The 24,516-nt window shown below is 39.4% G+C and overlaps 1 protein-coding gene across 1 annotated transcript; it reads left to right on the forward strand.

Annotated features, from left to right (window-relative positions):
- Window positions 1-21,453: 21,453 nt before the first annotated feature.
- On the forward strand, window positions 21,454-22,895 carry LOC129728188 (uncharacterized). Its single transcript, XM_055686604.1, has 4 exons — window positions 21,454-21,663; window positions 21,734-21,993; window positions 22,049-22,810; window positions 22,867-22,895. Exons 2-4 carry the CDS (start codon window positions 21,735-21,737, stop codon window positions 22,893-22,895), a joined length of 1,050 nt encoding a protein of 349 aa, XP_055542579.1. The 5' UTR covers window positions 21,454-21,663; window position 21,734.
- The last annotated feature ends 1,621 nt before the right edge of the window (window positions 22,896-24,516 follow it).

Consider the following 24,516-nt stretch of genomic DNA (forward strand, 5'->3'; position numbering starts at 1 on the left):
ATGTGCACTGCTCTCACGAAGGAATACCTGATGCAGAGAAAGAAACGTTCTACGCACAGCTGGAGAAACTTTACGATTTACGATAGCGTAAAGACATCTAGATCGTCATTGGGGACATGAACGGACGGAAAGACTTATATAAGCCGGTGATCGGCCAGCACAGCCTGTACACCGTGACGAACGACAACGGCCAGCTATGCACCAACTTCGCAGCTTCCCACGGGCTGGCAGTCCAAAGTCCTTTCTTTCCTCGACCAGCGTACAGCAAAACAATTGACCACGTTCTCATCGACGGCCCGTTCTTCTCAGACATTACATACGTACGCACCAATCACAGTGCTGATCGGACATAACTACTTCAATACAAAAAACTACAAAACCCTGATATAACCGGTAGCAACCGCTTGGTGTTTTAGAACGGAAGGTGCTTTGAACTATCTACGGTGGAGTACAAACGGATGACGGATAATGGCGACAGCGCATGAACCATTAGCGCTGCTAGGAGAGAATCCATTGCGCACCTGGCGAAAGACAATAGCAGCAAACCCTACCGGCACCAGAAAGTAAGGGGCGCAGGAACTGGTGAAACACAGCCCAAAACCAAGTAAAATGGCGACAACTTCTTGATACAGCACGAGTTACTACAGCTCTTGTCTGACTGGTAAGATGAGTAAGAGAGCTAGGTTTGAGAAACGATCCTGGGTGCAGACAAATATCTTTAATACCAATATAGTTCACTTACGTGAAATTATGAAGACAAATTGAAAATGACAGAAGCGTTAGTCACCTTTTCGACCGCTAGGTACGCCACTTCTGATTTTGTTCTACACGACATGCGAAAAGAGTAACTTTTGACAATAATATTACCCTAATGGGTGCACTGAAAAAAATGCACATTTTATTGTGAAGTGGACTCGGCCGAATATTTTATAATAATAAAGTTCGCCTATGTATGAGGCAATCCATCGGTGGTGTTCCACGGTTTGTACGTTTGTCGACCTCCGACAATATTTTAAGTTGTAAAATGGCGACTTACAGTGATTGGAAAAGAGACGAAAATGACCAAATACCACCTAATATGGATGTTTCTTTAACTAGAATGACGCTCAGAGGCCAGAAATTGTCTCTGAATACCATTTTGAAATCCAAGATGGCGACTTCCGGTTTCTGAGAAACAGCGAGATTTGGCCAAATACCACCCAATATGGGTATTTCCGAAATCGTGATGATGCACTGAAACCACAAATCGACCTCAGACAACATTTTGAGTTGTAAAATGGCGACTTTTGGTGACTGGAAAACTGCCGAAAATGACCCAAAAACAACTAAATATGGGTGTTGCTTCAACCAGAATGATGCTCAGAGGCCAGAAATTGTCTCCAAATGCCGTTTTGAAATCCAATATGGCGACTTCCGGTTCCTAAACAACAATGGCAAAAGACCAAATAACACTCATTCTGGGTATTTCCGGGAATGTTATGATGCACTGAAGCTTAAAATCGACCTCAGACAACATTATGAATTTAAAATGACGACTTCCGGTGAATGGGAAACTGCCGAAAATGACCAAATACCACCCAATATGGGTATTTCTTCAACCGGCCGATTTCCATCCAATATGAGATGCTTCGATACCAGAATGATACACAGGAGCTAGGATCGACCACAGACACCATTTTGAATTCTAAGATGGTGACTTCCGGTTTCTGTAAAACACCCGAAAATTACTAAATAACACCTATTATTGGTGTTTCTTAAACCAAAACGACGCTCAGGGGCTAGAAATTGTCTCCAAATGTCATTTTAAAATCCAGGGTGGTGACTTCCGGTTTCTGGAAAATAGCCTAAAGGGACCAAATACCACCCAATATGAGAGTTTCTTTAACCAGAATGATGCATGGAGCTAAAAATTGACCTCAGACACCATTTTGAATTGTAAGATGGCAACATCTGGGAAACAGCCGAATACTACTGCATATGAATATTTCCGTAATCAAAATAATGTATAGAAGCCAAGCATTGACCCTGGACATCATCTTGAATTCGAAGATGACCACTTTCAGTTTCTGGAAAACAACGAAAATAACTGAATACCACCCAATATGAGTGTTTTCGGAATAGAGGTGATGTACTAAAGCCAAAGGCGAGGATGTTGTCATTCCGATAAAACCAATAATTTCAAACGATATAAACAAATCGCAAGAAATCAATGAATTTGGAATGTTGAAAATTATTAAATTTGCCGGGTCAACTAGTAAATACATAAATATGCTGGTTAAAGCAAAGCTGCAAATGATGAATACGAAGATTAGAACTCGAGAGCAAAAAATTCGGAGGGGTAAAAAAAACAAAAACTTCTTTCAAAACGAAGAAAACTAAGCATAAAATAATAGTTTTTGCATAACAGTTGTTATCACTAATTATGTTTGTTTTGTTGAATATCTTTTATATATAATATAATAAAGCTTTAAAACCAATTACAACATGATATGTATCCATACTTGAATTGTAAAATTGATAGAATATTCAAGTGTTATCTAAGCTAAAAGTTGCACAACAACCATATACGACTATTGACAACCATTGTGCGGTTTCTCTTTTTATCTTTTCCACGAGGTAATTGAAACATTCATTTAATTGTACACTTCGTGGCCTGACTATTGAGCTTGAGCTTGACGGCCGCACATTTCGTAGTTGCTTCCCGTGATGGATCTGAGCTAGTGAAGTTACACAGGGAACCACGTCTATAGCAACTTTGGATTAGTTTACCATTTACACGTCGTGGCCTGATTATTTGAAATTTTCTTCTTCGTGCCTCGATAAGCTACATCTATTATATTATCAATATTTAACTCCCGGAATGGCGTTAGTTTTACATACAAACAATATACGCACGAAATCTACAACATATTTTTTTCTGTGGAAGTATGAAATTGAGTCAACTAAAGCTAAAATTGAGTAAATTCAGTTTCGTGTGTGAGAATGTCACACGCTCACAGAAATTCAACAACAATGCACAGTGGTACAGTAAGGCAATGTAGGCGGACATGAGTTTTTCGATGCGATTTTGTGGTTTTAGAGTAAAATTTTTTTTTCTAAGAACTTGTTTCTTATATTTAGTCTATTTTTTATGTGCAAATGAAAACTAGGGTGGTCCTAAAATCGACTGAATAAAAAAACTAACTATTTTATTTGCAGAAGTTAATGTATACATTCATCGGCACAGTTGTAGATCAACTAATTTTAAGCAACTTCCGGTATTTCCTCACAATATTTATACAATATTTGTTCTTTCAAATGATACCAAAAAATATTATTTATGTTTGCCCTAAACGGAGACTTCAATATTTTAAAAGGGCCTATTTTTAAAATAGAAATAGTGAAAACAATTCATCTGTCGATATATCGACAATGTTTTTTCGTCAAAATTGGCGTATTTTCCATTAAAGTTACCGAAGAAAACTTTGTTTTGAAATTTGAATTGAAAAAATAGAGCGAAAGACTGTTTTTGGAAACCAAATTTAATGTCTACAAAAAAGTTTTTCACAAAGTTACTTAGAATTAGTTGATCAAAGAATGCTTACAATTATTTATGCAAATAAAAACAAGTTAGTTTGTTTTTATTTCTTTGATTTCAGGACCACCCTAATTTTCATTTTCACATATATAGAGGAGTATGTATAAGCAACAACCTTTTACAAAAACTATGGCTTTAAACCGCAAACCAAAATCGCAACGAAAAGCTCATGTCCGCCTAAATTGCCTTACTGTACCACTGTGCAATGAGTTTAGTTACCTTTTTCACCACAAGAGGGGGTGTTCCCTGTCTGTCTTCACGGAAATATATGGGAAATTCGAGAGTGAACTATATTCTTATTTTAAGATATTTGGTGCAGAACTAGTTCTTAGCCAATGAATGACGACATCTCAATTTGTGTTGATTATGATGCTCTGATAAGTAGTATGGAATGTATTTATATTGAATACAATCATTCTCTGGGAAATTCTAGGGGGGGCTAAACACTTTCTAGAGGGGGCTGAAGCCCCCCCCTAGCCCCCCCGTAGTTGCACCAATGAATATGCAGCAGGTATATAATATCCTAGAACTTAACATAATACCTAGCGCATTTTTTGTTGACAGCAATTCAAAATTTTAAACAGGACGAATCATAGCATGCTGCGAAATTACTAGATTGGTTCTGCCCCTTTCGTGGTAACATCATCGATAAGGCAAGACGCACAGCACCCTACTAAAGTAAGACGTAGTCCCATGTCAAAAAATCGTTGAATGAAAATATGTTTGGTACACGAAACGGTGAATACCAGTGCGGTTTTCGAGCGGGACGGTCTACAATGGACCAAGTGTTCACCTTAAGACAGACCCTCGACAATTTTCGAGAGCAAAACTGCTGTACGAAGGACAGGTGTGCAGAGAGGAGCGGCACCACCATCACAAAGTTTCACATGCTTGTAGGCTTTGCGGACGACATCGATATCATCCGTGTTAATCATAGAGCTGTGGAGGAGACCTTTACGGCTCTCAGAAGCGAAACTGCAAGAATTGGACTTATTATAAACACTGACAAAACAAATTACATGGTGGCTGGCAGAGAGCATGGTACGGGCTAGCTATGGTGGTGATGAGTGGGGATACTTTCTAAGTGGATGATGAATTTGTCTATCTTGGTAAACTCGTGACGTGTGATGAGCCGAAATGAGTCGCAAGGTAAAGAGATGGATTGCGGCAGCAAACAAATCTTATTACGGATTGCATAGCCAACTTAGGTCTCGTCTACAGATCCGAAATTATACTCTCCCTAGGACACTAATCCTCCCAGTGGCGCTCTATGGCCATGAATCGTGGACGTACAATCCTACTATCAAGACTCGGTGGTAAACATGGAAATGGAGGCTGACGCCAAATACATTACGTATACAAAGTTATAGTAGGGTGGCAGCGAAAAGGATTATGTCAAATTTCATGTACATTTTGTTCATTGGCCCAGAAAATTTATCTGTGCTTATTGGCACAAAAAAATTATCAGATCAATCGGATATTATTTAGTGGTGCTTCAAAGCACACAAAGTTGTGGAATTCCGACTCAAGAAAATTTATCAAAGGGGGAGAACATGAAATTCTTTTTTTCGAAGCCAAATGACTTAAAACGTCGAGATCTGGTGTTATCTCGAAAAAAAATGTTTTGGCCGGAAATCGACCTTCTGGTACTTTCTGGGCAAGCGGAATGGAATATTCTAGAACTGGCTTCTAAAATGACTCACAACTCGTTCCAAACTACATATAAATTATTTAAATATTCATAAGGTATCTTAAACTTGATTTTCATATTATTTTTTTTTTTGCTCTGTGTGGACTGATCACTGCGATCAGAGACATTTTGATTTATTGTGATATTGCCCAGGTATTTTCTGTACTCCGCACTTCATATTATTGGCAGTATCACTATTGAAGTGAATGATACGCTTTTCATTTATATCCGTGCTTGTGTGTGAGAGTTTACCATTTCGTTTCAAGCTTACTGCTCTACTATACGGAACCCCTTCTATCCTACCAATATCGCCAAATTACAATTCCCTGAACTGAGGCTACACCTAACGTTCCTCTCTGGCCAGGTTAATCTAAGAGGGACTTATTATATCAAGAGAAAAGTGTCTTATCGAAACCTCGTTCCTCGTGCCAATAACGCCAATTACAATTCCCTGTAGAGAATAAATATTCCTGAGATCAGTTTTATTATAAGAAGGACTTATTTTGTCAAGAGGAAAGAGTCTTATCGAAACCTCGTGCCTCCTACCAACACCGCGTCACAATCACAATTCCCTGAAGAGGCACTCAATGCTTCACCTCTGGTCAGTTTTATTATAAGTAGAACTTATATTTTTGTCAAGAGGAAGGAGTCTTATCGAAACCTCGATCCTCCAGCCAAGACTGCGCCATAATTACAATTCCCTGAAGAGAACTATTATACGTTACTCAGAACAGTTTTATTATAGGAGGGACTTTTTTGTCAGGATGAAAGTCAGCAAGGGTACTATAGATTTCAGCTTGAAGGAAGGGTATGTAGTGGAGAGCCTGAGAATAAACCCATGTTAAAGTCCTTTGAAAACTAAATGGCCTGATTCTACTAAGATTCGAACCCACGACCACTCACTTATCAAACCGGACTTTGTAACCTAGCGGCTACGAAGCTCCCTATATTCAGAATAAATGAAACAATTATTATCCACTAGTGTGTTATTTACTAGTAGTGATTCGAAACACAAACAAAAAAATAAAAGACAAAACAAAAAACCAAGTAATCTAAATATCCGGAAATCAGGGTATCAGAATATCAGAAAATGTTCATCGAATTCTCCAGTTATATCAGAAAAGAAAATTTTACAACACTCAATTGAAGCGCAGCTTATTGCCTTTAAAGTGGAACAGCAGCTTAACGAAAAGTATTAGATGCTTGGTGTCAAAGAACAACTTGTAGAGTAGACTTCAATGTTCATTTTGGTTAGCAACAAAACTTACGTTCATCACATATTTCAGGGAGAAAATTGCAGTTTAGTTCTCAAAAAAAAACATTTGATTTCACATTTTTGCCTTTCTAAGTGCTTCTTATTCTCTCTAATTCGACGACACTATCAATTACGAAATTTTCTCAGTTTACCAAAAAAACCAACATAATTGAGCTAGCTATCAACCTTCATGTGTTAGACCTTGTTAAAGGCGAACATAACCGAGAACTAAAAAAAGGTGAATAACTCTGCAGTAGTAAATTTTAGCAATATACGTAGAAGGATTTTTTTTATCGAATAGGGTCTCTATCACCCCTTGAAGAGTTCAAGTCAGCTCCCTGACACACTGTTTGTAGAGGCCTTAATGAATGTGAAGTTCAGTTCTGCAAAACTAATCAAATTTCAGTCAAAAGTGTTCTGTTGAAAATGTTAGATTCATTTTAGAAAAAATATTACACTTTATTCTAGAGATCGAAACGTCTTACGAAAGACTTCTTCTATACCAGGACACTTCAGGTTTTTAAGCAACAACTCAAAATACGCAATTTTTCATTTATTTATTCCTCTACTATTTAAGAAAAAAACAGTATTACAAAAAAGAGAAACATGCGATATTGTTCTTTACGAAAATTAGGCATGGACTTCCTAATTCGCTTTACCTTCTCCACAATCAGAGTTTTGTTGGAGATTGATATAATAATTGTGCTTGTTTCTGATTTTCGCTTCTTAGATTCCGAACGCTTCAGTGAGGCATCGGGTAGAGGTGATAGCGATGGAAATCATTCATCAAAATTAAAAAAATAGCTAACAAATTAGGAAATCGAAAAATATAAAATTCAAATGATCAGAAAATAATAAATGCAGAAATGCACAAAAAAATCGGATATCAATCATTCCAAATCTCTAACAGAAAAATCAATCGTAGAAAATTTGAAAAATTTGGTGAACTAGGAAACCAGAAAAATCAACAATCAAAATATCAGGATATCAAGAAAACCGAAAAGCAGAAAATCAGAATATTGAAGAAGCAAAAATCAAGAAATTAAAATCGAATTCCTAACATTGGGAAAACAAACTTCGAAAGTTAAAAGTCAATAATGTCAAAAAATATAACGTGGAAAACAAAAAAAAAGGAATTTATTACTAAACGAAAATCGAAATCCTGAGTGGCAAATTGGAAATCAAATGACAAAAATCTACACGAAAGAAAAAGAGAATATCAATCATCGGAAATCAGCAAATGAGTGAACCAAAAAAAAAGCAAAAAGTCAAAAGAAAATCCGGAAATCAGGTACTTGAAAGTTTTAAATTTAACTTCTGATATCAGCAATGTAGAATTGAATAATAAAAATTAAAATCATGAAACAAAAAACGCAAAGCGAAAATCTGGGAACCAAAAAAGAAGTTTATTTATTCCTATATGAGCTCATCACTGCGACCGGAAACATTAATCTTTTGTGCTATCGTCTGGGTGTTTGTTATATTCCGCCCTTTATTATTAGCAAAACCATTATTGCTAGTAAGTGACATGATTATTATAACTCGTGCTTGTGTGTACCCTTCGTTTCACACTTGCTATTCCGAGATTCACTGCCTTACAATTCTCTGGAGAGGTTTCAATTGGCTAGTATTATTGTAAGAGGGACTTATGTTTATCTAGAAGATTGTCGAGGTTTTAGAGTTCAACTTGAAGGAAGGGTTAGAGAGGAGCCTGAGAATCAACCCATGCTTAAGTCCGTTGACATCGAATGGCCTGGATTTTACTTAGACTCGAGTGCACGACCACCTGCTTTTAGGGGCCATCCACATACCACGTGGACAGATTTTTAACGACTTTGACCCCCCCCCCTCACCGTGGACAACTGGCCATATAAATTTAAAAAAAATTGTATGGACCGTGGACATTAGCCAACCCCTCACCCCCCAGCTGTCCACGTGGTATGTGGATGGCCCCTTAAAGCAGGCTTTGTCCCCTTGCTACGAAGCCCCTCTAAAAAATTATAAGACACAAAACGAAAATAGAAATTCTAATGTGAAATATCGGATATTAAAGATCCAAAAGCTAGACAAATACATGAAAATAAATCACCGAAAATCAATAACAGAACACCAAAGAAAAAAAATCGAAAGATAAAAAAATTAAAAATATGAGGATCTAAAATCCGAAAATCGGCAAATATTTAAATGAAATTTGAAAACCCAAAATCAAATTTCAAACAACAGAATCAGGAAAAAGGAAATTAGAAAATCTGATAATGAGGAAATCATAAAATTAAAATTTGGAAATCTAGAACCTTAAATTTTTTTGCTGGCAGATTTAATAAACTAAAATAACAATGTACAAAAGGAGAATCAAAATAATCTTAAAATAAGAAATTCAGGGGATCGAAAAATGTGAAAATTATAATATCGGAATGTAAAAATCATCAAACGCAAAGCGAAAATTCCTGTCATTCCGCGTCGAACACTCGACAGAAACGGACGTGCAAAGTGGTCGTTCTATTACAATCCGGTCCGTGTGTACGAATAGCCAAACAAAAGAGTGTATTATTCGCGCTAAAGGCCAACTAGATTGTGAGTTGTGTCGCTACGTTCTGTACCCGGCTCGCAACTTTGGCTGTATTGGTGCAAAATACCAGCTGCAGTTTTGATCTGTGCACAGTGAATAGATCTTTCGAGTTCAAGGCCATCAGTTGACAGTCGAGTCGTGTCGCTGTGCTGAGTGAGCTCACACCCGGCTCACTGCTGGTGGCTGTATTGGTGCTGCTGTACTGGTGCTACTAGCTGCTTTGGGTGCAGCTTCGAACGATCAGACAACCACTGCTAGAAGGAAGAAGTAAAGAGGTACGTGTTCTTGTCGGCGCTAGTGCGCTAGTGCGCTACATTTAGCGCGATGGATATAGATCCCTCGCCACCCGTGCCACCATCCCCGAACCCCCCTGACCCTGACCCTTCTGTTACCCCCTCCCCTGTTCATTCTCCAGTCCCCCCTCGCCCCAGGCTTTACCCGGACGGATCTCAACAGGGCAGCTATACTGTTTATTTTCGTCCAAAGGCAGGAGTGAATTCAAAGCGATTAAACATACTGCAAATTTCTAAAGACCTGACGAAGGGGTACAAGGCCGTGACCGAAATTTCCAAGGTCCGACCTAACAAGCTCCGTGTCGTGGTCAGTGATCTGGCACAGGCCAATGCTATCGCTTGCTCTGAGCTCTTCACACGCGAGTATCGCGTTTACATACCCGCACGAGACGTGGAGATCGACGGTGCCATAACCGATTCGAGTCTGTCTGTCGAGTGTATCCTAAAAAGCGCAACCGGTTGCTTCAAAAATACCGAAACACAGGCGAAGATTTTGGATTGTAAGCAATTGCAATCCATGTCTCTCGTCGGCGGTAAAAAAGTTTACACTCCGTCAGACTCGTTTGCGTTACGTTTGCCGGATCTGCACTCCCTAGCCACGTCTCGATCGACCGGGTTCGTCTGCCTGTGCGATTGTATGTACCCCGTGTTATGAATTGCACCAATTGCAAGCAGTTAGGCCACACAGCCACCTACTGCTGCAATAAGGCACGATGTAGCAAGTGTGGGGAGACTCATGCGGAAGATTCTTGCAGTGTTAATGCTGAAAAATGTATTCACTGTGGGGAAAACCAGCATGAGCTCTCCACATGCCCGGTGTACATGCAGCGCAGAGAAAAAATCAAGCGGTCACTTAAGGAGCGTTCAAAGCGTTCTTACGCTGAGATGCTTAAGAAGACCGTGACCACTTCTACCATAACATCGAACCCCTTTGATCTGTTGTCCTCCGATGAAACCGATTCTGACGATTCATCAGCGGGAACATCTTATGCCAATCCTGGGGAGTCTAGGAAGAGGAAAAATGTTTCTTCTCCTAAACTTCCCCGTAAAGGTCCTAAGATTTCCCAAAGTGTAATGAAAAGTACGAACAAACCAAACAGTGCTGCGGAAAAACCGAAGCAAACTCCTCCTGGGCTTGCAAATTTAAAGTCCCAGAAGGAGTTCCCAGCACTGCCAGGAACATCTAAAACCCCAGTTGTTCCTTTTGCACATCCAGTTGATGAAACAAACTCTGGATTAGTGAAATTTTCTGACATTGTGGACTGGATTTTTGAAAATTTCAATATACCCGATCCAATTAAAATTTTTCTTACAGCATTCCTCCCAACAGTTAGATCATTTTTGAAGCAGTTGACTGCCCAATGGCCCCTCCTTGCAGCGATTGTATCCTTCGATGCCTAATTCAACTGCGTATATGAAGGATTCTATCTCTGTCTTACAGTGGAATTGTAGAAGTATTTTACCAAAAATTGATTCGTTTAAAGTTTTGATAAATAAAAACAAATGCGATGCATTTTCCCTTTGTGAAACTTGGCTTACTTCAAATATTGTTCTCAACTTCCATGATTTTAATATTATTCGCCTTGATCGAGACACCCCATATGGAGGAGTACTTCTAGGGATTAAGAAGTGCTATTCTTTCTATCGTATTAACCTCCCCTCGATTCCAGGCATCGAAGCTGTCGCATGTCAAATGACAATACAAGGTAAAGAGCTTTGTATTGCCTCAATATATATTCCTCCCAGAGCACAGGTTGGGCAACGGCTGCTCTTTGATTTAATAGAACTTCTTCGCTCGCCACGCTTGATTTTGGGAGACTTTAACTCTCATGGCGTGGCTTGGGGTTCCCCTTCTAATGATAACCGCTCCTCTTTAATTTATAACCTTTGCGATAACTTCGACATGACTATTCTAAACAACGGTGAAATGACACGTGTCCCGAAACCTCCAGCGCGCCCAACCAAGCGCTTTGGATCTCTCTTTATGTTCGACGTCGCTACGGTTGGATTGCACATGGAAGGTAATCCTCGATCCTCACGGTAGCGACCATTTGCCTATTCTTATTTCAATTACAAACGGGTCAACTCGCATGCGACCAATTGACATTCCGTATGACCTCACACGGAATGTCGATTGGAAGTTATACGAGGAAATGATTTCAAAAGCGGTCGAGTCGATTCAACATCATCCACCACTTGAAGAATACAACCTCCTCGCGGGTTTGATTCTCGACGCCGCGTTGCAAGCCCAAACGAAGAAATATCCCGGCGTAACGATTAAAGAACGGCCTCCCACTCCGTGGTGGGACCAAGAGTGCTCCGATGTCTACACGCAAAGATCCGACGCGTTTTTGGCCTTCCAGAAGGGAGGTATACCTGGCGACTATTTACGGTATTCGGAGCTTGATACCAAGCTTAAAGTTTGGCTGAAGCAAAGAAACGCGGATATTGGCGTCGGTTCGTGAACGAGACGTCGAGGGAGACATCGATGAGCACTCTTTGGAACACAGCCCGAAGAATGCGGAATCGCGTAACGGTCAACGAAAGCGAGGAGTCTTCAAGTCGGTGGATATTTGATTTTGCCAGGAAAGTATGTCCGGACTCTGTTCCTGAGCAAAACATTGTTCGCGATGCGTCTCCGGGCCACGACGCGATAGAATCACCTTTTACGATGGCAGAATTTTCAGTTGCCCTCCTGTCCTGTAACAATAACGCGCCTGGGTTAGATAGAATCAAATTCAACTTGTTGAAGAATCTACCCGGCAATGCCAAGAGGCGCTTGTTGAACTTGTTCAATAAGTTCCTGGAGCAAAATATTGTACCGCAGGATTGGAGGCAAGTGAAGGTGATCGCCATCCAAAAACCAGGGAAACCAGCTTCTGATCACAACTCTTATAGGCCGATTGCAATGCTATCCTGTATCCGGAAATTGATGGGAAAAATGATACTCCGTCGTTTAGACCACTGGGTCGAATCAAATGGTCTACTATCAGATACTCAATTTGGCTTCCGCCGTGCCAAAGGGACGAATGATTGTCTTGCGTTGCTTTCAGCAGATATTTAGCTGGCGTATGCTCGCAAAGAACAAATGGCGTCTGCGTTCTTGGACATTAAGGGGGCTTTTGATTCCGTTTCTATTGACATTCTTTCGGGTGAACTTCACCGACAAGGTTTTTTTCCAATTTTGAACAATTTTTTGCACAATTTGTTGTTCGAAAAGCACATGCATTTTACACACGGCGATTTGGCAACTTTTCGCATTAGCTACATGGGTCTTCCCCAGGGCTCATGTTTAAGCCCCCTTCTTTACAATTTTTATGTAAATGACATCGACGAATGTCTGGCAAATTCATGCACGATAAGACAACTTGCAGACGACAGTGTAATCTCTGTTACAGAAGCCAAAGCTGCCGATTTGCAAGGACCATTGCAAGATACCTTGGACAATTTGTCTGCTTGGGCTTTACAGCTAGGTATCGAATTCTCTCCGGAGAAGACTGAGATAGTAGTTTTTTCTAGGAAGCATGAACCTGCTCAGCTTCAAACACAATTAATGGGTAAAACGATTTCTCAGGTTTTGGTACACAAATATCTTGGTGTCTGGTTCGACTCTAAAGGCACCTGGGGTTGTCACGTGAGGTATCTGATGAAAAAATGTCAACAAAGAGTGAATTTTCTTCGTACAATAACCGGACAATGGTGGGGAGCCCACCCAGGAGACCTTATAAGGCTTTACCAAACAACGATACTGTCTGTTATTGAGTACGGGTGTTTCTGCTTCCGCTCCGCAGCTAACACACATTTGATCAAACTGGAGCGAATACAATATCGTTGTTTGCGTATCGCCTTGGGTTGCATGCAGTCGACCCATACGATGAGTTTGGAGATCTTAGCTGGAGTACTACCATTGAAAAACCGCTTCTGGAGCCTGTCTTCTCGTATTCTAATCAAATGTGAGGTCTTGAACCGTTCCGTGATTGAAAATATTGAAAGGTTAATCGAACTTAATTCTCAAACCCGTTTTATGACATGTCACAATCACATGTCCCAAAATATTAACCCTTCTTCGAATATTCCAAATTGTGTCGACTTATCAAATACTTCTGATTCTACTGTGTTTTTCGATACATCCATGATAGAAGAAACTCGTGGAATCCCGGATCATTCACGCGTGCAGCAGATCCCTAAAAATTTTTCCAATAAATAACGAAACATCAACTGCGACAATATGTACTACACTGACGGATCACTTCTTGATGGGTCCACTGGCTTCGGTATCTTCAATAACAATTTAACCGTCTCCCATAAGCTCGATAATCCTGCTTCTGTTTACGTCGCAGAATTAGCTGCAATTCAGTACACCCTAGGGATTATCGAAAAAATGCCCACGGACCATCATTTCATCTTTACGGACAGTCTCAGTTCCATTGAGGCTCTCCGATCGATGAAAGATGTTAAGCACTCTCCGTATTTCCTGGGGAAAATACGGGAACATCTGAGTGCTTTATCCGAAAAATCTACTCAGATTACCTTAGCGTGAGTCCCTTCTCACTGCTCGATACCGGGTAATGAGAAAGTGGACTCTTTGGCTAAGGTGGGCGCAACAAACGGTGATATTTATGAAAGACCAATTGCCTTTAATGAATTTTTCGCATTTGTACGTCAGAATACGATCATCAGTTGGCAAAATTCATGGACCAAGGGGGAACTGGGAAGGTGGTTACATTCCATAATCCCCAAGGTATCGACGAACCCGTGGTTCAAGGGGTTGGATGTAGGTCGGGATTTCATTTGCGTGATGTCCCGGCTTATGTCCAATCACTATAGATTTGACGCGCATCTCCGTCGTGTTAGGCTCGGGGAGAGTGGTATCTGTGCCTGTGGTGAAGGTTATCACGACATAGAGCACGTTGTTTGGTCATGCCCTGTACACCGTGACGCCAGGTCTAGATTAATAGCTTCCCTGCAGGCCGAAGGTAGGCAGCCGGCTGTTCCTGTTCGTGATGTCTTGGCGAGCCGTGACCTATCCTACATGTCCCTTATATACGTTTTCCTGAAATCCGTCCACGCCCCAGTTTAGTCCTATCCCCTTCCGCCTACATCCAACCAAACGACAAGAACACGTTAAGACCCCGGATCCGGAAACAGCAATCAGACCCGCACGATACTCTCAAGGCCCGATGGAAACAACCCAATATGCCAGTCCGTAATATCTTGGCCCAGCAGCGGAACAAATTTAATATGCTGCTTACCTATGGCAATGAAAACCATCAAACAACAAACCTGTGCTTTTAATGCAAAATATTCTAGCTTTAAGTTAGATTTAGTTTCAGCTCGTAGTCGGCAGCGAGGATAAAAAATTTGCTTTTAGTTATTAAGATACTTTAGAAAGTAAGCTACCAGATATAATTGGCACCGTTAAACATTGAATTGTAGTTGTGCCGTGTCAAATAAACTATAGATGAAGAAAAAAAAGCGAAAATTCAAAAACAAAAAACTGAAATCACAAATCCTAAAGTAGAAAACCGAAAATCCATCAGAATCTATAACAAAGAAAAGTAAATCAATAGTCGAGTTTCGGCGGAAATCGGGAAATTGCCACGGCCTACTTCCAAGACTTCCCAAAGATATCAACGCCTCTGGTTTTGCACTCGAACACGGATTACTCTGTTAAATAAAAAAGAGGTAAATAAATAGCAACAATGATTGAATATTGCTTATTCTTCACTCTCGTCATCGTACATATACTCTTCAGTGCTCTCTATATAGTTTGATGTTTGACTTTTTCACCGCCTGTATTATTGCCGTTGCTGACTTTCAATCGCTTTTTGTTTGATTTGGTTCTTTTCCTGCAGCGCTTCTTCTGTGCCAGGAAGATAATTCAAAAACCACCTCCCCTCATCAGCTCCTCCTCTCGATAGTTCCTCCATCAGAGCGGAACCAATGTAAAAGCTTTACATTTCAGGAAAATATTATACACCGCAGCAGCGATGAATGTGTATAAAAGTACGAAGTACTCAATTTATTTGTAATATAATTATTTATAACCTTTCTTCGATGAGCTGCTTTTTTGTTCCTTTCCCAGATGAGGTCTGATAGAGGGCTTTCGCCAGACAAAAAAAAGAACACACAAGAAACACACTTCACCGAGTTTGGTCTACTTTTAACGTTCCGACTTCTAGCGAACCGGATTGAATTGCACTAGGCTGAAGGTTGCACTGTAAAAGTTTAATTTTTTTTATTGTAACTAAGACTTGCTCAACAGATTGAGGGTGTGATTGCGCCATGATCTCGAAATCATGCATCCCATTCCCGCAACGTTTTACGTTTGTTTTAAGTTTACTTTTTTGTGTACCATTTAGTGGTCATTAAATTGTATTTCGTGTAAATGTAGGACCAATAAAACTACATACATCACACAATCCTTAACGAAACACCGTTGGGTCAATTATCGTTTCTTCAATTATTCAGAAATAATGTTTCCCCTTTGCTTTTTCCAACACCTGAACCTGAACGCCAAGATTGCTTGGAGTCACTTTTCTTCAATGCGAGTTTATTATAATCACTGTGGCTCTAGTCTGGCAGAGTGAGTGATAAACCATGAAACTGGCAACCTAGGGTAAGGAACGGCTTAAGCAGCGGCGCCTATTCTAATCAGTCGAAATAAAGGGGCCTCGATCTTCTTAATTTGATCAATATCGACAATTTCAATGATGGAAACGAAAACTTTGATTGACTAGCTGTCTTACGAATACATAAAATTCCGTTCAACACGGAAAAAACTTTGAAAAAACTAAAACGAAAAATATTGCAGCTATTCAGGCGCTATTTGAGTGCTGAAATACATCCCCTGCAAAACAGATGCAAACTGCTTAAAAGGTTAGGGGTGATTGGAATAGCGTCCCTCGATAGGGAACCTTCATTGATCATTGTTAGAGTTTGCTAAATCGGTTTTAGAATCTGAAAACAAGTGCTTACAGAGAAAAAGATAGAGAACAAATCGATATACTCATGTTCGTATTTCACCTTACAGATTTCAAGTTTTTCGTCTCAATACACAGGCGGCTCCTAAAGCTGCTTAAAATATGTTCCCTACCCTACTTTGTGAGTAAAAAAATGCGATACCACTGAGTTTTTCAAAGTCGAGAAAAAACAGGTAAAGTTCATTCAATCATTACAGTTATGTTTAAGAGCAATAACCTCAAAAAACACTGACAGGCTGTTTCTTAGATTACTGTTTTCCACATTTCTAACTGGTTTCCGAAATTTCTTCCGCCAGATTAGTCGTACAGTGACTATAGAGTTCATCTGTTTGAACCTAAGGGGCGACATCAGGATTCTTACTCTTCTTTTTCATCTACCTCGATGATCCCTGTTGTATTTTTCGTAAGTGATGCCATTCACTCGGAAAATACTTGAATGTTTTTAATGCTTTTTATCACCATTATGAGGGTTACCGGAGAATCTGCATCTTTAATATACTTAAAATCGAAGGTGTTATCCATCAATGATTATGATTCATTTATTGACCCAACTGCATTGTACTCTCCGCACAAGCAATATGCCTCAACAGGTATATTTCAAACTTAATCCAGAACGGATTTAAAAGTAGAAATAAGCTCACACTACACACGACATTGAGCAGCGGTATGTTGTTCTTATGCTTCACGCGAAACCGTAATAACTCCTTGCGCACTTTTGAATCTTTTGGTAATTGTTATAAGTGATTATCAAAGTCGGTTTTTTTACTACACCCGTATTTGTACGCTCTGTACTTTATTTTGAATGTTCACTTGAAATGATTTTAGAATATAACAGGTGACATCATAAAAAAATATAAATCAAAACAACAAAACATGTTGTTCAGCAACACTGCCAGCAAGCCTGATGATAAATTTTAACGCACTCGGGGTTTTTAATTTCAACTAATCAGCGAGTGGTTCCCAAAGTGGATGCAAATCTATACCCAGTTGTCTCCCCTTATGTTTGAATAAGGCCGGTATTACACTGTGTGAGTGTAATACAGGCTTAAGTCATGTTCCCATACTGGCTGTAAAAGTGATCTGTTCCAAATATCTTTCAAGTAGTTAAATTCGTAGAGCATTCTTTCGGTAATTTATCTCCACCTCAAACTGCCACCAAAAACAGAGCCACATTTTATCACTGGGTGGTGAAAGGTGTAAAATTAATTCAGTTGTTTTTTTTTTTTTTGTTTTTCTTCCTCAAACTAAAGGCCCGATGGAAGTCCTTATTTTGTGCTTCTCTACCGCGTTTCCCGTCGCAGCGAATGCACATCCTACCGAAAGAACCTGGCCTGGTCTGACCGGCGCGTCTTTTGAGCGGGGCGATAAGAATCGCTTGATGAAAAATGCAATCAAGCCTCTGGAGGTCGGTAGCCAATTTACGTGAAATGAGGTACATCGGTTAATCTGACAATGTTTTGGGTATGGTCCAGAGTCGGTTTTAGCACCTTTTGCTCTGATAGCAACACGGACCCTGGAAGAAAACACACGTTAAGGTTATACACATGTTTATGTGATTTGATTAATTTTCTTGATATCTTGGAAAAAAATCACAGGAAGGTTGTATGCAAAGCCACGACCGCAAGGTTGAAGTAGAATACTTTTGAAAAAAAGATAACCCGGCTGCTTGCGTGTCAGTCATTTTTTCTAGTAAATAAACGTTGACCGTTCATTGGCAGTATTGTAATTTCATTTTGTTTGATATTTCGAATAAAGTGTATTGAATGTGTGTATTGAGTGTGTATTTTGAATAAAGTGTGGTAAAATGTGCAGCTCTTTTTACGGCGAAGTAGAGCTATACATTTCAACACATTTCGTCTTGCCGAATCGCATCGCGCCATCATTTGCGTTCTGCATCACTGTAACCAAACTCTAAGCGACGCAAATACATAATAATAGGCAGAGTATGCATGTAGATGAAGATAATTAACTTTGGATTATAGCGAAAATATTAACTCTTCAAATATTCATTTGCGTTCTTCAAATTTCAGTTGTTCAGTTTAATATCTGATGAAATATCTGTTTAATATCTGATGAAGGCTCTTATTTAGGCCAAATAATGCATTATTCAATTTACTAGGTCCATAACTCTGTCGACCGTGCTTGGGAAAGCAATCGTATAACAACCAATCAGAGGTCGAATTTTGTGTTTTAACGAGGCTTAAGAATTCTCAATAGTACAATAGTTCGAATAAAAAAATTGCAATTTCCTGCATTTGGTAGGAATCTTAGAAGATTTTCTAATCGATTGCTGCAAAAACGAAGGAAATCCATCGAATACTAACCGATTTCTTAGCATTTGAAATTGGACATATTTTTCACTTTTTTCGGTTTTAGATTTTCATTTCACATCCCTATGTAGCCGAACTTCCTGAGAGAAGTATTCTACTTCAAAAGTGCTTTTCCGCTTACACTGCGACCATCATCCGTCAAATCGCAGTAACCTTTTAGCGTGTTTTTATCTGATTTAAATCGATACACAAAAACAAGGCCCATTTCATAGGCTCAGAGCTGTACGCAGGATTTTTGTCCGGAGTAGATTACGCATTTTTTTCCAACTCTTTCATGCATCGCCTATTGCCCTTCACCACATCAGTCGCTTGCGCGCGTCAGCCAGCAGAATTCGCTACATTCACACAGGAAGTGTAAACATTCCCTATCCTAGCACGTTTTCTGCTCTAATCATAGTATGGGCAGCAAAGCCCGATCTTCGGTACGATCCAGCTTCAGCAAAAAGTGTACCGGGAAAGCAGCACCTACCAGTTAAAATCCTACGCCTGCTTCGTTCATCACATCGCCAATCGCCGACATTCCGATGATTTGGCCACCAGCAATATAAATGATATCAATAAAGTTTGAGCCGAGAACGGATTATACGACTGTGGAATTGGACCGTGCAGAGGGAGAGAGCACTCTTGGCAACTGGGGTGGGTCCCGGTTCGAAACAATCGCCCTGCGCGGTCGTCGATGAGTCGTTCTGTGTCTAGAGAGTAACACTGATGGACGACGGACGCACTAAGCCAAGCCAATGATGCTGCTCGATTCAGGTGTTTACAGGATGAAAAGAAATTCACACTTGTATTCTAAAAATAAACTACCTGAATTGCATGTGATGCACTCGAGTGAGAAGGTCAATCTGCCTGAGTGAGGCTAGCGGACTGCAGGCAGGCGGGAGAAATCATTGAAAAAAAGGGGTAAAGAATTTATTTTGATATGGATGCTTTAAAAAATTTATAAACACTTCCAGTATAAAGCTACTCCTGTAATTGGTCACTGTAATTTTCTTTAGTTTTACTGAGAGTGTACAAGTCTTTTTAAACTATTTCGAAATTTCTCTATTGGAAATGTGTCGCAAAATTGTTAAGATTTGTTCGCCTATTTTATTGAATTAAATCATTCTTAGGGAGTTGAACCTACTTTTCAAATAAAAAAGATAATTTTACAACTAACTTAACGTGTGAGGAAATTGATTTGTAATTTTTGTGAGCGAAATACAGAAAAATCTAAAAGTAAAGTGTTCCACTATTCTAAATATCTTGGATGTAGAAAAAAACATTTATATACATTATTGACAAACTCTTCGAGAATGGAAATACCTTCAAAAGAAAATCTGGTTCCGGACGAAAAGGCACTTTGCAAGAGAGCAAAGTTCGAGCGAAGTTTAGGGCGGAAACGCCCGATCGGTCGGCCTAATCATATCGTGAGCTGGGCAATAAATATCCGATTGGTTCAAAAACGGTGAACAAGTATCTGCATGAAACGGGTTTAAAACTTAGAATATAAGTAGGAGAGAACTGTACAAAACGCACCAGTTGGGTAAAATGGCCCATGCTATTGAACCCCTAACATACTTACAAATGTGGCTTTAAAAGGTGAATTTATTCGTTTATTTCATATAAACCCCGCTCTCCTAAAGTTCTCATATGAAAAAGTACACCATAATGACTAAAATACTGGAAAAATTGTAGAAACGTGTGGGGCACTGCCTAACCTGTAATTATTCATGATTTTTATTTAAGCTTTTACCACTAACTGACCTGCAATATATAATGAAACTGAGGTTCCTCTAACTCTAACACATGGAGTTTATAAAACTATAAATGTTTCAATCTAATCACTAATTTCACTAATTTTTTATAAAATTTACCTAAAACCAGTCAAAATTAAAAATGGGGTAGAATGCACTATGATGCGCTGTAACGATTGCTTGACAACTTACTCAAAAAGGCGCATTCATAATTCTACACATCTGATATTTGAAACAATATTGCGCGTAAATTTCCATGTCAGAATACGATACAATTATTGTATTACGAGATTATCAAAAACTGAAACTCAAATTAATGAACCGGTCCCTAATATGACAAAAACCAATATAAAATACAATATAAAATATATTCAATTTTCATGCCTCCGACCTTTTCGTCATATAGTCGAGACACAAAAACAATCGAGAAACGCAAATGTCAGAAACCAAAAAGCTTCCTCTGGGGACCGTTCCTAAACCACGTGGTCATAAAGAGGGGGACGGAGGGGTTTGTAAAAAGACCACGAAAGACCACGCATGGGGGTGGGGGGGTTAACGAAATGACCACGTGGTCTTTTTTTCTGACTTATAATTAATTGTTGCCACCAAGTCAAGAGCAAAAGCTTTTGCATTTTAGAAATATAGAATGTACCGAATGTTTAAAAATAAAAATTTAAAAAATTTAAGCGAATTTTTGGCACTAGACAAATGAAAAGACCACGTGGTTAAAGTCGCAAGGGGGGAGGGGGGTTGGTCAAAAGACCACGAAAGACCACGGGGGGTAGGGGGGGTATAAAAAGGGATCAAAATATGACCACGTGGTTTAGGAACGGCCCCCTGGTAGGGATGAGCGATTCCAAGTATCGACTGATGGAGTTTCGATACTTGTAGTACTATTGGTACTCGGTTTGCACTTTTTTCAAATTTTAGTAAAAAATAACAAAGCAGCTCTCGTTCCTGGTGCAATTCGCCTTGACAGAGGTACGGTGGAGACATCTACGATTAGTTTGTATCTGAGTGCAAAAGTATAAACAAAGGCAACTGCTTTCAGGTGTTTTTTCGAGTGAGAAAAAAAACATTATTCGAGAGTAGTTAACACAACAAAATTAGTGAAAAACATCGATAATTCATTAGTGAATCTTTTCTCCATTTGAGTTTGTTTTTTAAAGTGTTTTTCGTACCACATTATTACTTTCAAAAGTGCAGTTTTTTTTGTAAACATTGAGACAAGTAAGTTTCAACTAACTTAATGTGAAGAATTAAATAAAATTATCATATTAAATTTAACTTTAAATTGCAGCATGGAGCATAACAATGCCGAGCAGTCCAGTTGCGAATGCATTTGCCCTTCCCCGCATCAGAAAAAAAGCAGAATGGTATGTGTTGTTCCGGGGTGCAACCAACGTTACGCTGCTGGTATCTCGTTCCATACGTTTCCCGAACGGCGTGACAAAGGACGCTGGAAAGCTTGGGTTCAAGCACTTCGTTTGAAAAAAGAACCGGCTCCAACGGCAAGAGTTTGCAGCAGTCATTTCAGCATCCAAAATTTTGTCAGTCCAAGTAAGTTTGTGCACCATGTGAGAAAATATTTTTACTATATTTGGTATATTTTTAGCTGTAAGCCGTGAAACCGGTAGGATGATTTTAAGAAGATCAGCTATTCCAGATGAAAATCTTCCACAGCCAAAACGCGACTCGAAGCTAATAGCACTAGCGACGGCTCGATCTGAAAGAGTTAGACGACGGGAAAACTCAAAAGTTGTTCCAGAGTTAGAGCAGGCAGAACAGATGGAAGCAGATATCGATTCATCTGTGCCTTCTATTGTAACTGCTGAAGCTGCCGTTCAAGTAAATACTTCGGAAATGGAAAAAGTATTCGCCGGTCGTCGCCGTACCATGGCAGTGCAATTTAAAACGGATGCAGATCTCACCGCATGGACTGGACTGAATTCATTTAGTTTATTGCTAACAATAAAATCTTCCATCGAATCTCTCGAGCAGTACGTTGAAAGAAAGCATTCTAACCTTTCGCTGGAGGAACAAATATTGATAGTGTTTATCAAAATAAGAACAAATTTGTCATTTTCATGCATGGCAGCGCTTTTTAAGGTTCATTATCAAACGATCTCAATCGCGTTTTATTGGACAATACCATGGATCAGGGCAGTTTGTGAACCACTAATCTTCTGGCCAACACAGGCACAGATAAAACAAAATATACCCCGATATTTTCGTAACCGTTACGAGGACGTGATTGCAGTGCTTGATTGTACCGAAATTGCCATCAAGAAACCTAAGTGTCTGCATTGTCGAATAAACGCATATTCTCATTACAAAGGACGGGAAACAGCAAATTACCTAATTGCCGTGACGCCTGGTGGAACAATATCCTTTGTCAGCTGTGGATATGGTGGCAAAGTTTCTGACAAACAGATCGTTGCACAAGAAAAGCTACTGGATGAATTCAATTTAGGTGAAGCGGTGATGACCGATAAAGGTTTTTTGATTGACGAAGAATGTCGAAGCAAAGGAATTAAATTAGTCAGGCCGCCCTTCTTACATGCTCCTCAAACCCAGCTTAGTTCGGCAGACGCAACTGAAAATGTGTCAATCGCAGCAGCTAGAGTCCACGTCGAGAGAGCTATACAACGAGTTAAGTTGTTTGATCTTCTTGGTGACGGAGTCGACACTTACTTCTTACCAGTTTTGGATGATATTGTATTTATCTGCTGCGCAATAACAAATGTATCGAAACCTATATTAGCGAATGAAAGGTTCTAGGTAATTGAGTTTATTAAATGTTAAACACCTATGTTAGTTAATTTTAATTTTTATTTATTAGGCACATGCCGGTGACACGGTAATTGCAGTACACAAAAATTTCAAAAATGCGTTGAAGTACACTTCCTTTAGTGATCCAAGAATTTTTCGCAAATAATCCTCATCATACATTATTGTTTGTACAGAGCATTTGTCTTCAAATTCTGAATAAATAATAAAATCAGTGGTCTTACATTTTAAGATGAACATGTTTAGTTGAATTTGGGCGTAATTTATCTTAAGTCTTTTTGAGTTTTTAGATAAATATGATAACTGTTCTAGAGTGTCTGCTGACACGTGATTTTTTCCAACAAACGGGCACTTTACCTCAATGATTTTTCTTTCATCTAAAACAATTCCGTCAGGTGAACAGCCGAGCCAAGGAATATGAGGTGGTATAACAAAACCGCACTTTGTCACAACCTTTCCAAAGTCTCGAGTGTAAGATTTAATGGCAAGAGGTTCGCACCTCACTCCATGGTCAATCGACGGTTGTCAAATGTACTGTAATAAATATGCAAAACATAAGCGTTAGATGCCCTAATTCTTCGACTGCGTTCAATTTTCCAGGATTTGGAAAGTCTTTGTTCAATCGTATCGCAGCATATCTGAATCGATTCACGAGTTGAGACGCATACTTGAAGCTCGTTGAAAACACCTAAATTTTCTTCTAAAGGCCCAATGAAATGCATGTTCTCGTAATCAGCTGTAGAATATTTATCACTGCAGAGAGAATTCTCCAAAAAGCTCTTCAAAACAATCATCTCAGAAGATTCATCTACCGAAATAATCGAATCCAAAGACGATCTTCGATTAGTGTTACTCTGCGCACTAATATTAAGCAAATCTTTTACGATTCGCGAGTGTTGAGGGCGTTTCTCACTATTTTCTGCTTGCTGAGATCTGCCATAGACCTCGTAGTACAAAGAACAATCTGGAATATCTAATACAAAAAATCGGAATTGTCAAAAATAATTAAAACAAGAATCATAGAAACTCACTTTGGAGAAAAGATTTTCTTATTGAAGTAGTTTCAAGTGGACTTAGACTAATACGCTTTAAGGGTACATCTGTAGATCGGCGATCCTTTCCTGAACTACAAAAATCGCTCACCTTTGTAGCTTTATATTTATCGGCTGCTACTCTCTGCGCTATTTTTCCCCATTTTGCTGTAGGTCCGTTTGTGATAGCAGTGGAACTGAAAGAATGCCTTTAAAAAACATTAAAGCAGCTTGATCTGTATTGATTTTACATGGTCTTTAG

Source organism: Wyeomyia smithii, chromosome 3 (genome assembly GCF_029784165.1).
Source record: "Wyeomyia smithii strain HCP4-BCI-WySm-NY-G18 chromosome 3, ASM2978416v1, whole genome shotgun sequence".
NCBI lineage: Eukaryota > Metazoa > Arthropoda > Insecta > Diptera > Culicidae > Wyeomyia > Wyeomyia smithii.